Source organism: Myxocyprinus asiaticus, chromosome 13 (genome assembly GCF_019703515.2).
Source record: "Myxocyprinus asiaticus isolate MX2 ecotype Aquarium Trade chromosome 13, UBuf_Myxa_2, whole genome shotgun sequence".
In the NCBI taxonomy this organism is placed as follows: domain Eukaryota; kingdom Metazoa; phylum Chordata; class Actinopteri; order Cypriniformes; family Catostomidae; genus Myxocyprinus; species Myxocyprinus asiaticus.
The window spans coordinates 22,472,633-22,486,886 of record NC_059356.1 but is presented as its reverse complement, the minus strand read 5'-3'; the positions used below and the strand labels follow the sequence as shown (position 1 = coordinate 22,486,886).

The following is a 14,254-nucleotide window of genomic DNA, read 5'->3' as shown; positions in this document are numbered from 1 at the left end:
AGTAACACCGATCTAAACAACCAGTAAAGCCCTACAGTTGATATCAACTTTGAGGTTAAAGAAAGTCTTGTATCTGTTGCCACCGCGGCTCATGGTGATGCTGCAACCTTGACCGAAATGATAACTGCAGAGCTTACAAATGCCAGCCTTAAAACTGACAGAACTCTCAGCCAGGCATATGATGGGGCAGCAGTTATGTCGGGAAAACATGGAGGTGTGCAGAAACTTTTACAGGACAAACTGGGCCGAAACATTCCTTTCACACACTATTTCAACCACAAACTCCATCTAGTGGTTATTCATGCATTGTCAAGTGAGAATGCAATCCAAGACTTTTTCAGTGTTTGTGATTTACTTTACAAGTTCTTCAGAAAGACCACATAATCCTAGTAGAGATCCTTATTGTTTTTGTGTCAGATAAAAAATGCTTTGATTTATTGAACACATTATATAATATCAGAGTTATATAATTAAAAAGATATTATCTCCTATAGTTTCAGACTAACTATTTTTTCTAAAGGACAGCTGAACTGCAGTTTTACTACTTTAAATTTTGAGTAGCTTTCCCAACACTCTTTTTGACAAAAACCCACACACAGGAAGTACCAAAGCTGGCCAATGGCAAACAAAAACACACATACTCTTGACATATTGTGGTAGCATAACTACAGACCTAAAGCATGAAGAACATGACATGGCACCAGTAAATATTCAGTGTTAGATTGCAATTGTTTGTTCTGTTCATCTCACCTGAGTCTTTGATTAGTTTGAGTGCATCATTCTCAGAGAAAGAGGACATTGCACTGGGTGGTCTCTGATTTGCTGTGTCAAAACTACTAAAGGGCACGCTCTCACAGTACACCACCAGATCTGAAAGCTCTGGACTCAGTTTAGAACTCACAGGCTGTGGAGGGAATTTATACACATAAATGCATACATACATACAGGTAGATTTTTTTAGGGAAACAATTTAGGCATTTTCAGCAGTATACACACATTTCTTCCCTGTGTACCATCAAATATCTGATACAGTACGTACAGTATGTAAATAATATATACATATATAGAGCTGTAACCATAAAATACTAGAAAAATATGCCACAAAATGATCAAATATGCCAAATGCTGTGCTAAAACAGTGTGATCCAAAAGTCTGAGACCATACTGAAAATCTGTTTTTGTTTTTTCATTTAAACCCAGTAAATAGAAAGTTTTAGCAATTAGAAAAAATATGACATAAAATTAAGATTGCATGCTGTATTTAAAGCAAAAAGGGACATACCAAATACAGAGAAATTTAGATTTTTCTTCTTCTTCAGATTTTCACTTAAATTGTTGATGATATAGCCTACTGATGATATGCTGATAATATGATTTGTAATGATTTTTTTATTTTATTAAATTTAAATTAAATTATGAAATTATTTTCTCTAATGGTCTCAGATTTTGGATCCCACTGTATATCGCACAACATAATGAACCAATTATTTACAAAATTATGAATGATTCACCTTTCCAAGATCCTTTTTGGTCGAGCCCTTGTTCCCACCCCCCCCTGCAGCTGATGCTTCTGAATCTGAGCTTAATGTGAAATTAGTGCAGCTGTCAGTCTTCCCCAGCTGACCATTCATCTTCTTCCCTTTCAGCAGGATCCGCCCCATCAACTCCTACAGTATGAAAGAAAGAAATATGAGCGACAGAACTGTTCACCAATACCACAAACACTTTGTTGAGACTTGGGAGATAGAAGTTTGAGAAAATTGTGTCAGTAAGCAAGTAATAGGTCTACAACAATAATTTTCAAAAATCAGAAGCTGGAATGGACTACAAAACTCTTAAAATAGTTCAGACGAATTGTGTCACTAAGAAGAGTCTTGAAAACAGCACAGAGTGAGAAGGAGAATTCTTCATACAGGAAATATGAAAAGGGTTTCAGGCAGCTGGAAATTTCAGGCAGCTGCGACATAACCCGATTTTAGAGTTCCCCCAACTCCGAAATCCCAATTTAACCCCTGGGTGTGGGTGAGAAACAGATTAAGTACAGAGTGGGTAACTGAACTTTATCATACACTAAACCATCATGAAATCTAGTTTACATGATAGAAGCATTGCGGTATTAACTTGCATCAAGACATCTTTTTTAAGTCAATGAGTATTTCAGCACAGTCATAAAAGCATTTATCGTAAAAGATTGTGTTGATAAATAGGTTTATAGTGAATTTTCAACGTGTTGTCTGCTGCATTCAGCATGTGCTGCATGGTTAAAGAGTGCTTTCACCACCTCGTCTCATCTCTCACTCCGGCTGCAGCACGGAGCACCGCACGCGCAGCTCACAAGCCCAGTTTAAACTGTAACCTGAAAACTGGAAAATGCTGCCTTTGGAGGCTGTATAAGGATGGATGAAGGTAGGATGAAATATGGTGCTTTTAAAACTGTTCAAAGAGTTCCGTTCATCTAAAACCACTGTTGTTTAAACTATTAAATGTTCGTATAAAACAGCCCTAACAAAAGTATAATTCCAATACTGGCATCCCCTGTCGGTGTTGTTGATTTTGTGGTTGTTGTTGTTGCTAAGGAATCGTGAGTGCAAATAACGTCACAAGTAAAATGGTCGATACCGTACATACTGTATATCTATGGTCGATACTGCAACAGGAGAAAATTCTCCATGGGTGTCCCGTTCCTCTTAAGAGTTCTCATCTAGAAACTTACCAAGGCAAAAGTACCAGGACTGTAGGTGGGAAAGGGCTTAATGATTTTTCATTTTTGGATAAATTATTCCTTTAATTCATTCAAATATTCCTTTTCATTTATTAAGTAAGCACTCAGAAATAAACATGGTTATTTTGCACTTGAATCCAGTTTTGTGTAAAAATGAGGGTAAAATGACTAATTTCTAATATTACTTCAGTTTCACTGGAAATTAAAGGACGAGTGCCTTGCATTGTATAAAGTAGTACCCAGCGTAACGTGCTCGTTTGAATACTTTAGTCAAATATAGTAGGTCATCTGTGTTTTCCAAACATGACGAAAAAATGCATACTGCAAAAATAGTATGACTAGTATGGTATTATGCTATTCCAAATAGAGCCATAAAGGCACTAAGAAATACATGGATTTGTATCTAATTGAGAAAATGAATGCAAGAGATATACAATAATATCTAAAGTTTATGCTTAACATTTAAATAAGAACAGACAATAACATTTATATATATATATATATATATATATATATATATATATATATATATATATATATATATACACACTACCAGTCAAAAGTTTTGAAACACTTACTCATTCTTTATTATTATTGCTTTTTTCACATTTTATAATAATAGTGAAGTCATCAAAACTATGGAATAACATAAATGGAACTATGGGAATTATGTTGTGACTAAACAAAATCCAAAATAAATCAGAACTGTGTTATATTTTAGCATCTTCAAAGTAGTCACCCTTTGCCTAGAATTTGCAGACATGTACTCTTGACATTTTCTCAACCAACTTCTTGAGGTATCACCCTGGGATGCTTTTTAAACAGTATTGAAGGAGTTCCCATCTATGTTGAGCACATATTGGCTGCTTTTCTTTATTATTTGGTCCAAGTCATCCATTTACATTTTTTTTAGTTTTATAATGAAATAAATGTAAATGTGGCACAATTATATTTATGTCTACAAAACTAATTTCAAACATTTAAGCATACGCCTTCAGATCAAAAGATATTTAAGATCATGAGAAACATTTCAGTCAAGTGTTTCAAAACTAGATTACACACGGTAGTGTGTGTATATATATATATATATATATATATATATATATATATATATACAGTGGTGTGAAAAATGTTTGCCCCCTTCCTGATTTCTTATTTTTTTGCATGTTTGTCACACTTAAATGTTTCAGATCATCAAACAAGTTTAAATATTAGTCTAAGATAACACAAGTAAACACAAAATGCAGTTTTTAAATGAAGGTTGTTATTATTAAGGGAAAACAAAATCCAAACCTACATGGCCCTGTGTGAAAAAGTGATTGCCCCCTAAACCTAATAACTGGTTGCGCCACCCTTAGCAGCAACAACTGCAATCAAGCATTTGCGATAACTTGCAATGAGTCTTTTACAGCGCTGTGGAGGAATTTTGGCCCACTCATCTTTGCAGAATTGTTGTAATTCAGCCACATTGGAGGGTTTTCGAGCATGAACTGCCTTTTTAAGGTCATGCCACAGCATCTCAATAGGATTCAGTTCAGGACTTTGAGTAGGCCACTCCAAAGTCTTCATTTTGTTTTTCTTCAGCCATTCAGAGGTGGACTTGCTGGTGTGTTTTGGATAATTGTCCTGCTGCAGAACCCAAGTTCGCTTCAGCTTGAGGTCACGAACAGATGGCCGGACATTCTCCTTCAGGATGTTTTGGTAGACAGCAGAATTCATGGTTCCATTTATCACAGCAAGTCTTCCAGGTCCTGAAGCACCAAAACAGCCCCAGACCATCACACTACCACCACCATATTTTACTGTTGGTATGATGTTCTTTTTCTGAAATGCGGTGTTACTTTTACGCCAGATGTAATGGGACACACACCTTCCAAAAAGTTCAACTTTTGTCTCGTCAGTCCACAGAGTATTTTCCCAAAAGTCTTGGGGATCATCAAGATGTTTTCTGGCAAAAATGAGACGAGCCTTAATGTTCTTTTTGCTTAGCAGTGGTTTTCGTCTTGGAACACTGCCATGCAGGCCATTTTTGCCCAGTCTCTTTCTTATGGTGGAGTCATGAACACTGACCTTAACTGAGGCAAGTGAGGCCTGCAGTTCTTTGGATGTTGTTGTGGGGTCTTTTGTGACCTCTTGGATGAGTCGTCGCTGCGCTCTTGGGGTAATTTTGGTCGGCTGGCCACTCCTGGGAAGGTTCCATGTTTTCGCCATTTGTGGATAATGGCTCTCACTGTGGTTCTCTGGAGTCCCAAAGCTTTAGAAATGGCTTTATAACCTTTTCCAGACTGACAGATCTCAATTACTTTCTTTCTCATTTGTTCCTGAATTTCTTTGGATCTCGGCATGATGTCTAGCTTTTGAAGATCTTTTGGTCTACTTCACTTTGTCAGGCAGGTCCAATTTAAGTGATTTCTTGATTGAGAACAGGAGTGGCAGTAATCAGGCCTGGGTGTGGCTAGAGAAATTGAACTCAGGTGTGATAAACCACAGTTAAGTTATGTTTTAACAGGTGGGGCAAACACTTTTTCACACAGGGCCATGTAGGTTTGGATTTTGTTTTCCCTTAATAATAACAACCTTCATTTAAAAACTGCATTTTGTGTTTACTTGTTTTATCTTTGACTAATATTTAAACTTGTTTGATGATCTGAAAAATTTAAGTGTGACAAACATGCAAAAAAATAAGAAATCAGGAAGGGGGCAAACACTTTTTCACACCACTGTATATATATATATATATATATATATATATATATATATATATATATATATATATATATATATATATATATGCAAACAAAATAATGAAAGCAAAACAGAAATGTGGATAAAACAACAGTAAGATGTGCTTATGACCTCAGGTGAGGGCAGTTGTTTGAGCGGTATATCATTGAGCGGCCTTGTTAGGAGCTTTCTGCCCAGAATAGAGTGAAGGTGCTGGGCCATCACGGCCTGTTGCTCCACTGAGCAATGATTCTCCAGAGACAAGATCAGAGGACATGGAGATGCCTGCAGAGAGGGAGAAACATTTACTTACTTTTTTATCTTTTTTTTTTACAATAGTTCTTTGAAGTTGTAAACACCATGATACATGAACCAGCTATCATTCAGAATCATATCAAAGTACCATGGCATTACAATCTAATACCATCACAGCATGCTGAAGAACAATGACGCACTAAAAAATGTTCTTCATGCTGTAACTTCTAAATTAACTGGGTTTTCAAGTAAAAAAATCTTTAACATCACTGAATCAAACTGAATACACTAGGTTACACCAAAAAAACTCATTTTTTTACAGTGTACCATGGTGCAGTATTTGATACTTATTTGTGAGTGAATTTTCAAAAAAACAAAACAAAGTAAAATCAAAGTAAAATCTTTGGTACAGTATGCTAATCCATTTTTATGCATAATATGACATTTTTTCTATATAGTTTGTTGTTATGCTTCACATTTCTGCACCTTGAAGGCGTACTGGGCAATGGTCTCAATGACTTCTTTAAAGAGCACTTTAGAGGTGAGCGTGTGTCCATGGTAGATGATAGGTTCTCCTTTATCACCATCCCAGCAGTCCAGCTCAACACAGCGACAGCCCTGATTCAGAGCTCTAAACACACACAAACAACACCCATGCATTGAACCACAAGCATGTGAACAAAGAGAAGGAATGATAGATCTAAACATAGTAGGCCTATGTGAATTTTTCACCTAAAAATGAAAATTCTGTCATCATTTGCTCACCCTTATGTTGTTCCAAACACGTATGGCTTTCTTTCTTCCTTGAAACATAAAAGGAGATGTTAGGAAGAATGTTAGAGACTAACAGCCTCAGTTACCATTAACTTTCATTGTATGGAAAAAATATGCAATGAAAGTGAATGCTGACTGAGGCTGCCATTCTACCTAACATCTTTTGTGTTCCACGACCACAGACAGGTGTGCCGTACAGGTTTGGAACAACATGAGGGTGATTAAATTATGGCAGATTTTCATTTTTGGGTGCAAGATTGTCTTCTTTTGTATATGTTTACAAACTGTACATGACATACTGTAAACCTCTGTTGTGCTGGATGTTTTGACCCAGTTTACAATCAGAATCATGTTTGTAGTTTGTGTTTGTAGGTGCTGTACCTGATATAAGGCTCTGTGCTGCTGGCACTGGTGACCTGGTCTTTAGTGAGGTAGGTATTATGAGAGGAAGAGATGTAGTAATGAGCCAATGGTCTGCTCATGTCCTGATACACGTGTGCATGGTCAGGGTTGAATATGTCATTCTCTTTGGAAAGCATGTACATGGTAAAACCATTCTGGCTCATGAATAAATTCTTCTGGGCTGAAGGACACAAGAACAAAATACTTTTCAAAAGCTAACACAGTTAAACACAAGATTCAATAGAGAAAGTATTTAGTACATACTTTAGAAACATTTTACTGTTTTACTTCGGTATTACTACCTAATTATCCTCTATTCTAGAAACAGGTGACAGAAACAATCGATCTGTAGTTTGTCAGTTATGTAGGACAACAATTTATGACACATTACTGAGGTGCATGCTCGCACTTGCTGCTGGCTGAATTTGTAACGGAGTGGTTTTCCATTTAATGTTGAACTTGCTCTCCAGTTAGACTTCATATATTCACTTAAACAGGGAGTTGGATATTTGATTATATCATAAGAGTACAAAGCAGGAAGGCCACGATAAAATTAAGCTAGTTTCAAGTGGGCTCCTTCTTTAACGTTATTTATTTCATTTTTGGACAGTAAGAGTAGAACAAAAATTACGGATGAACAACAAATTAAAGGAGAGCACACAGTGTCCATCAAAACAATCTTTCAGGATATTTATGGAAGTGCAAAAAGTTCCAAAGTGCTCAGTGCAGGAACAAAACTTTTTCGATTTACATCGTCATCAGTGTACAAGTAAAACAACAACAAATTAATAATGTGAGATTCAAACTCATGTCACCTTCATAAGCACCACGGCTTAACTTGCACGAGCACATGCATTTAACACTAGGCTATGGCTCTAGTGAATGGGCTCCTTTTGTTTCTACTGTAACAGCCTTTGGTCATTACTCATATTAATAAATCAGTTTCATGTTTGAACAATTTGGGGCAAGTAAACAATTATCATGGCCATGTGTAGTAATAATAATAATAAATAATAATAAATATAATAATAACAATAATAATCATACATATAATTATTATTATTATTAATAAATAAATACTAATGTGTCAATAATATAATAATATATTAACTACATTAATATAATACATTTAATAATGTATTTATTATGTGTACTATCAGAGTTTCTCTAATTTTTCCTTCTTTCATTATCCAAGGAGGAGGACATACTGTTACATTAAGCTTAAGAAAAATCATTAAGTTTATGTTGCATGTGACATCTTGTATTAAAAAAGTTGTTATTACTATTAGACATGAAGTGTAAGGATATTAAAATGGGAAAAACTGGTGTTCCACATCTGATGTTGTTGCAGTATAAAGAGGACAATAATCTATATTCAGATCACATGGAACTTTCTCAGTCTTTAACCTCCAGCATGTTTATTAACATGTAATAAACTCTTAATAAGAACTAATGCATGGTAATAAGCTGGGAGGATGGTAGTGTACCCCAGTCATTGAGCTCATAGGTGTGGATAAGACTCTGCACTTGAGTCAGCGATGCATTCTCCCCCTGGTCACCAAGAAAATCCCGCAGCTCAATGGTGGTGAGCACACAGCCGTTACTGGAGTAATGCCTGAACACTGCATCCAGCTCCGGCCTGCGCATGAGCTCACGACAGAACTCCTCAATCTCCACGTGATCCAGTCGCCCATCACATGACCGATCACACTTCTACAGAGAAGAGAGAGAGATCAAGAAGGAGATTGTGAGAATCAAAACTTGTTTTGGATTGCTTTATGCTCCTGGAAGCGCCTTTGTTGAGCCTTTGTTGTTCTCTAAATTCAAATAAATTTTAAAAATAAACATAAAATTGTATAACAATTTACTGGCAAAATAAGTAAATGCAACTTCTTTGAATTTTATTTTGAAATGTTGTGGTTTTGGAAAATTTGTAGCTGCATCACAGAGCTGTAATGAGGCAGGCATGGAGTCAAGAGAGCAGGATCTAAATGCAGCTTTGATTTAATAAGATAAACAAAGTAACTCAGAATATAAAGACACAAACACAGGGAACGAGGCACAGAACATAATGGAACACATGCAAAGACTGACAAAGAAACCAGGGGAAACAAGGGCTTAAATACACAAGGGAATGAGGAACACCTGGGGAAACAATCAGGGTAAACCAATCATAAAATGAAACTACAAAAGGACTACAAAACTAACACAGGAAACAGGAACGGGAAACTAAGCAACAAGAATTCCAACATAAAAGTCTAGGCACAAACAGGGAATACACGACAGGAGCTTTGGGCTCTCTAGTGACATCTGTCATTGAAACCTAAAATTGCAAATAACTTGTGGAGAAACATTTTATGTCAGTTGTTTTGCCAATGCTCTTCTGCATGGATGAATCTCATATTTGAGATTGCCTGAACTTTGCCTGTGTTCAGAGATAAGCTCCTGCAGAGCAGGAGTCATCATTAGTTGCTATTTTCACTTTGATGTTATTTGACTTAATATTTCTAACCAAGATATTACTTGCTTTGAGGAAGATAAACAACACTCTTGTTCAAGTGATTTATCCACCACACGTTAAAGGGATAGTCCACCCAAAAATGAAAATTCTCTCATCATTTACTCACCCTTATGCCATCCCAAATGTGTATGACTTTCTTTCTTCTGCTGAACACAAATTATGATTTTTAGAAGAATATCTCAGCTCTGTAGGTTCATACAGTGCAAGTGAATGGGTGCCAAAAATGTTATGCTCCAAAAAGCAAATAAAGGCATCATAAAAGTAATCTATATGACTCCAGTGTTTAAATCCATATTTTCAGAAGTGATATGATAGGTGTGGGTGAGAAACAGATCAATATTTAAGCCATTTTTTGCATTTAAGCTCTCTGCCCAGTAGGGGGCGATATGCATGAAGAATGTGAATCACCAAAAACACAAGAACAATAATGTGAAAGTTCCTGTGGTGATTGACTGGGCAGAATTTATGGTAAAAAAAAAAAAGACTTTTGATTTTTGTCTCACCCACATCTATCATATCACTTCTGAAGACATTGAAATTCTTCTAAAAATCTTCATTTGAGTTCAGCAAATGAAAAAAATATTTTCCCAAATTTAAGAGATGAAACTCATGATATGGCCGATATGAGTTCAATGGAAAACATTTAATCACTACAATCTACAGCCTCAGTGGACAATGCAAGTAATCCATAAACTACAACAGGTCTATACACTGCACAAAATAAAACTGTAAACTAAAAACATAAAAAAGGATTCAATAATGATGGGGATGAAATATAATTTATAAAACATGAAAACAATATGTAGAAATATAACAATGACAACAAAAAACTGTTAATTATTCCTTTCTTCGGCAGTAAAGCTATAAAAGAGAGATGGTTACACACTAAACAAATTAATATGTGCATTAATGTGCTATGACATATGTACATTACAAACAACTTGAAATGAGTATACTTTCATGGGGAACTATCCCTTGTAGTACGTATTACCTATGATGGCATTTAAACAGACTCTCTGTATTGGCAATTGATATAACTTGTGCAATTTTTTGCAACTTGGATGAAAGAAATAAGTAAATTGCACACACACACACACACACACACACACACACACATACACACACACACACTTAAGGAACCTCGAAACTACAGTAATGTCTAAAATACTCAGACGTCATGAATATTAGTAAATATATAACAGTAACAAAACCTTTTAAACACTTTGCAATCAATAAACACAGTATCCCCTGAGTAATGTTCATTAAAGCAATACAACCCATATAAGCTTCAACAACCCTACCAGAAAACATAATCAAGCTTTATAGCAAGTAAACAAATTCGTCAAACAAATAACAGTAAACAGACATCCGGAGACTGCTGTACTATCGCTGCTGTTGTTTTCTGTGCTTATGGACATGACGTAAACACGCAAGCATTAATGATGAAAGCCTGTGATTTCATGCCAAATATGACCCGACAGCACAAAATATAAATCCCTCTAGCGCTATTAATAGCAACATCCAAGACACAGCTTCTGGTCTCATGGGAACCAGAAAGTAATCATGTTCACATAAACAATGGTGAGCACGATTTGGAGGTAGCATTTTAGCTCTAAAATTACATTTTTACTCCACTGATAGTTAGGTTTAGGGTTTGGATTTGGGTTAAGGGGTAGAGTTAATAAAATATGCCTTCCTGTTGGCTGTATTACATCATTTACAATTAAAAATGCAGCTTGCTTTTGGTGCCAATCTGTGGACATTTCACCCAGAAATTGGAGCTCACACATGCCCATAAATTAAACAACACTTCCAGCTTTGGCCACTGGGGGCAGTGATTTTTTTCGTTAGGCACAAACCTACTGTTGCTGAATTCACAGTGTGATCAGTCTGCTGCAGATATACTGTATGGTATACAACAGTACAATAACTCTCTGTCTCACACACAAACCTTAAAGAGGGTACGTGCATACTGTTCATTCAGGTCAATGTTGATCAGCTGTAGCAGGTGTTTCACCTCATCATAGCTCATCTTCCCATCTTGGTTTTGATCTGCACATCTCAGATAGCCTCGAATCCAAGTGTGTGCAATTAGGGAAAAATATGCAAACCGACATCCACACATTCATACTGTAATTTAATTGTTAGGCAGGCCAGGCTGGGTCTTGTTCACTGGCCTGGTTCAGGTTTCAATTTAATGTCTCTGCAGACCTCTATTTTTATTTTGTCCAGTTATTCTTAGTAAGACCTCATACCATGGGAAGCATGGGTACCTACCCTGTCAAAGGACAGCTAGCTACTTAATAAAGGTGTAGCATATGTGCATTTAAAATTAAAATTAGAATGTACATGCACTCTAAAATAAACAGCAACTGTATAAACAATATAATTAAAAAAGAAAATATATTTTAAAGATGAGAAAGGAAAATAAATGGGTTACAAGATTACAAGTTACAAGATAAAAAAGAGGTAAATAGAGGAAAACAGAGTGAAAAAGATGTGGGAGGGAAGAGAAAATGAAATGAAGAGCGATACAACGGCAGTGATTCTGTGGTTCACGGGTGCAGTGGAGTGGTTTGTACTGTAGATATCTGCATCCATATGTGGTCTATATTTAGTCAACTCTCTCTCTCTGGCTTTGCTAGTCTGAGCTACTGTATCCTGTGCAGTAAGGGAGAGGCTGTTTGCATGTGGATTTACATTGCCTAATGGTGGCTAAGGAAACCAAACCTGTTCTATGTCTTTTGTTGTGTATCAATTGCTATTAATGGCACTAATATACAGAGAACATGGGTCTCCATGCAGTTTAGAAGAATCTATACAAGTGGTTGCACCCTTTGTGCAGGCATAGCTGAAGTAGGCCATAAGGATATTGGTCGAGTTTTTCTTTCTGGCTCATGTTGGAGATGCGGTCTTTGAGCGTGCGGATGCCTCTAACCCAGCGCTCTGCTTCCTCCTGTGTGGGACAGCAAAGATCCAGGCTCTTCCTGGCCCCGCGGAATACGACAGTGAAGCAGTGTGACTCTGGAACCAAACCTGCCATTCGTCGTAGACACTCTGACTGACATCCCTCACGCACACACTCCACCTCTGTCACCGAGACTGAGAGAAAGGAGAAATCACACAACAAATTAATAGTTGGAGCACTACTGTTATTATCATTACATCATCTGTTCTTTAATAACTCTAATGTTTGAATTGCATTTTCTGATGCACGGTCAATCAAAACAAAACAAAAAACAAAACAAAACAGTGCACAGAACATTACACAGAAATGATACATTTCACTAAAACATTAATCTAAACAAAACTCAAAGTAAGTCTTGGCTATGTCATTCAAAAAAGGCTGTGACACTCGATTAGTTAGTGGTACCATAAACAGTCTGGAAACAACTAGGATTGTGTCCAGGCCACTCAGAGAAAAAAAAAGTCAAGTGAAGTCATTGCCCATGCAAGGGGGAGGTCAAAAGTGTAATTGCTGTGTGTGAAACTTCACGACTCTGTGTGCGTAAGGATTTATTTGGCACTTGTAAAACATTACCTGTGCAAAAGAGTGGCAAATTCTTTTCACAATGTGGCCACACTACAACACACAAACTTTACAGCCTGTGGAGGTGGAGGCTTTGGATACACAAGCTTTCCTACAAATAAGAAATGTACTGCTATTTCAATGACAATCAAGAGTTACTAAAGGTCGGTGTATTACATTTTTTATGTTATGAACTTTTCCTTACTCCATAGTCTTAAATAATTTTTCCAGTGTCTATTACTCTGGAAAAATATCCCTCATGTTCTGTGGCTTGAACTGTAAGTTCACTGTTAAGTTGAACTGTAAGGCTTTGTTGCATTTACAGCAAGAAGTTTTGCATTTGCATTTATTTATTTGGTAGATGCTTTTATCCAAAGCGACTTACAAAGAGGAAGAATACAACATAATCTTAAGGACAGTAGTATGAAATGTACTGCATTAAAAAGTTTCAAATGCATCAGAAAAATACTAATTAGAGTGCAACAACACTAACATATACAGTATATACTAATATATTATATACTTCGTCTTCACCTCCACGTTGTGCATTTAAAATAATTTAACGCACACCTAACAGTGGATTATCCCACTTATACCATGGTCACTTGCCAGCATTCATTAGTTACAGCTGTCATAGATTTTTTGCAGCACAAATTTTGACAGGAAGAATAAAAAATAATGGTTAATTTTATCTAAGTGTTGTTAGATCTACAGCTCCAGAGAAAAAGTAGTGAAACCAAACACTTGGTTAAAACTGTGAATTTAAATGCACAATCCAGAAATAATAATATCCACAGAATGTAGGGTTTGGCACTCCAGATAAATGTTTTTTTTTTCATTGTCATTTTCACATTAATGTGAAAAAACTGACATTACAAATGTGGCAGTGACAGTAATAGTAGTAATATATAAATTATATTATGAGTGTATGGTCAAGTATTCATGGAAAATATGTACCTTTAGCCATTTTTTTAAGACAGAGAAGGAGTCTGTTTTGCAGATGGATTTGGGAATGTTGTTCCACCATCGAGGAACAGTGAAGCCAAAAATACGGCAAAGTGATTTGGTGCCTCTTTGTGTTGGTACTACAAAGCTCTGCTCACTGGCAAACTGCAGAATGATTGTAGGTAAGCTGGTGCAGACCAAGTGACTGTTCTGTATGCCAGCATCAGAGCCTTGAACTTGTAACGTACAGCAACCGGCAGCCAGTGCAGAAACAAGGAGGGGTGTAACATGCGCTCCCCTGGGTTAGATGAAGACCAGACGTGCTGCTGCATTCTGCATCATATGCAGAGGCTTAATTGCGCATGCAGGTAGGCAGGCTAAA

At 36.6% G+C, this 14,254-nt stretch overlaps 1 protein-coding gene across 3 annotated transcripts in view; it reads right to left on the bottom strand.

Moving 5' to 3' along the window:
- Positions 1-14,254, bottom strand: part of LOC127450134 (1-phosphatidylinositol 4,5-bisphosphate phosphodiesterase delta-3-A) — a 52,636-nt gene that overhangs the window by 7,857 nt on the left and 30,525 nt on the right. For all 3 annotated transcript variants that reach the window (XM_051713945.1, XM_051713946.1, XM_051713944.1), the window contains exons 3-10: positions 12,272-12,500; positions 11,350-11,479; positions 8,365-8,590; positions 6,857-7,058; positions 6,188-6,332; positions 5,579-5,731; positions 1,512-1,667; positions 751-904 (exon numbers count right to left, since the gene is read on the bottom strand). In XM_051713945.1, coding sequence (XP_051569905.1) covers positions 751-904; positions 1,512-1,667; positions 5,579-5,731; positions 6,188-6,332; positions 6,857-7,058; positions 8,365-8,590; positions 11,350-11,479; positions 12,272-12,500 — 1,395 coding nt within the window. The remainder of the gene's footprint in view (positions 1-750; positions 905-1,511; positions 1,668-5,578; positions 5,732-6,187; positions 6,333-6,856; positions 7,059-8,364; positions 8,591-11,349; positions 11,480-12,271; positions 12,501-14,254) is intronic.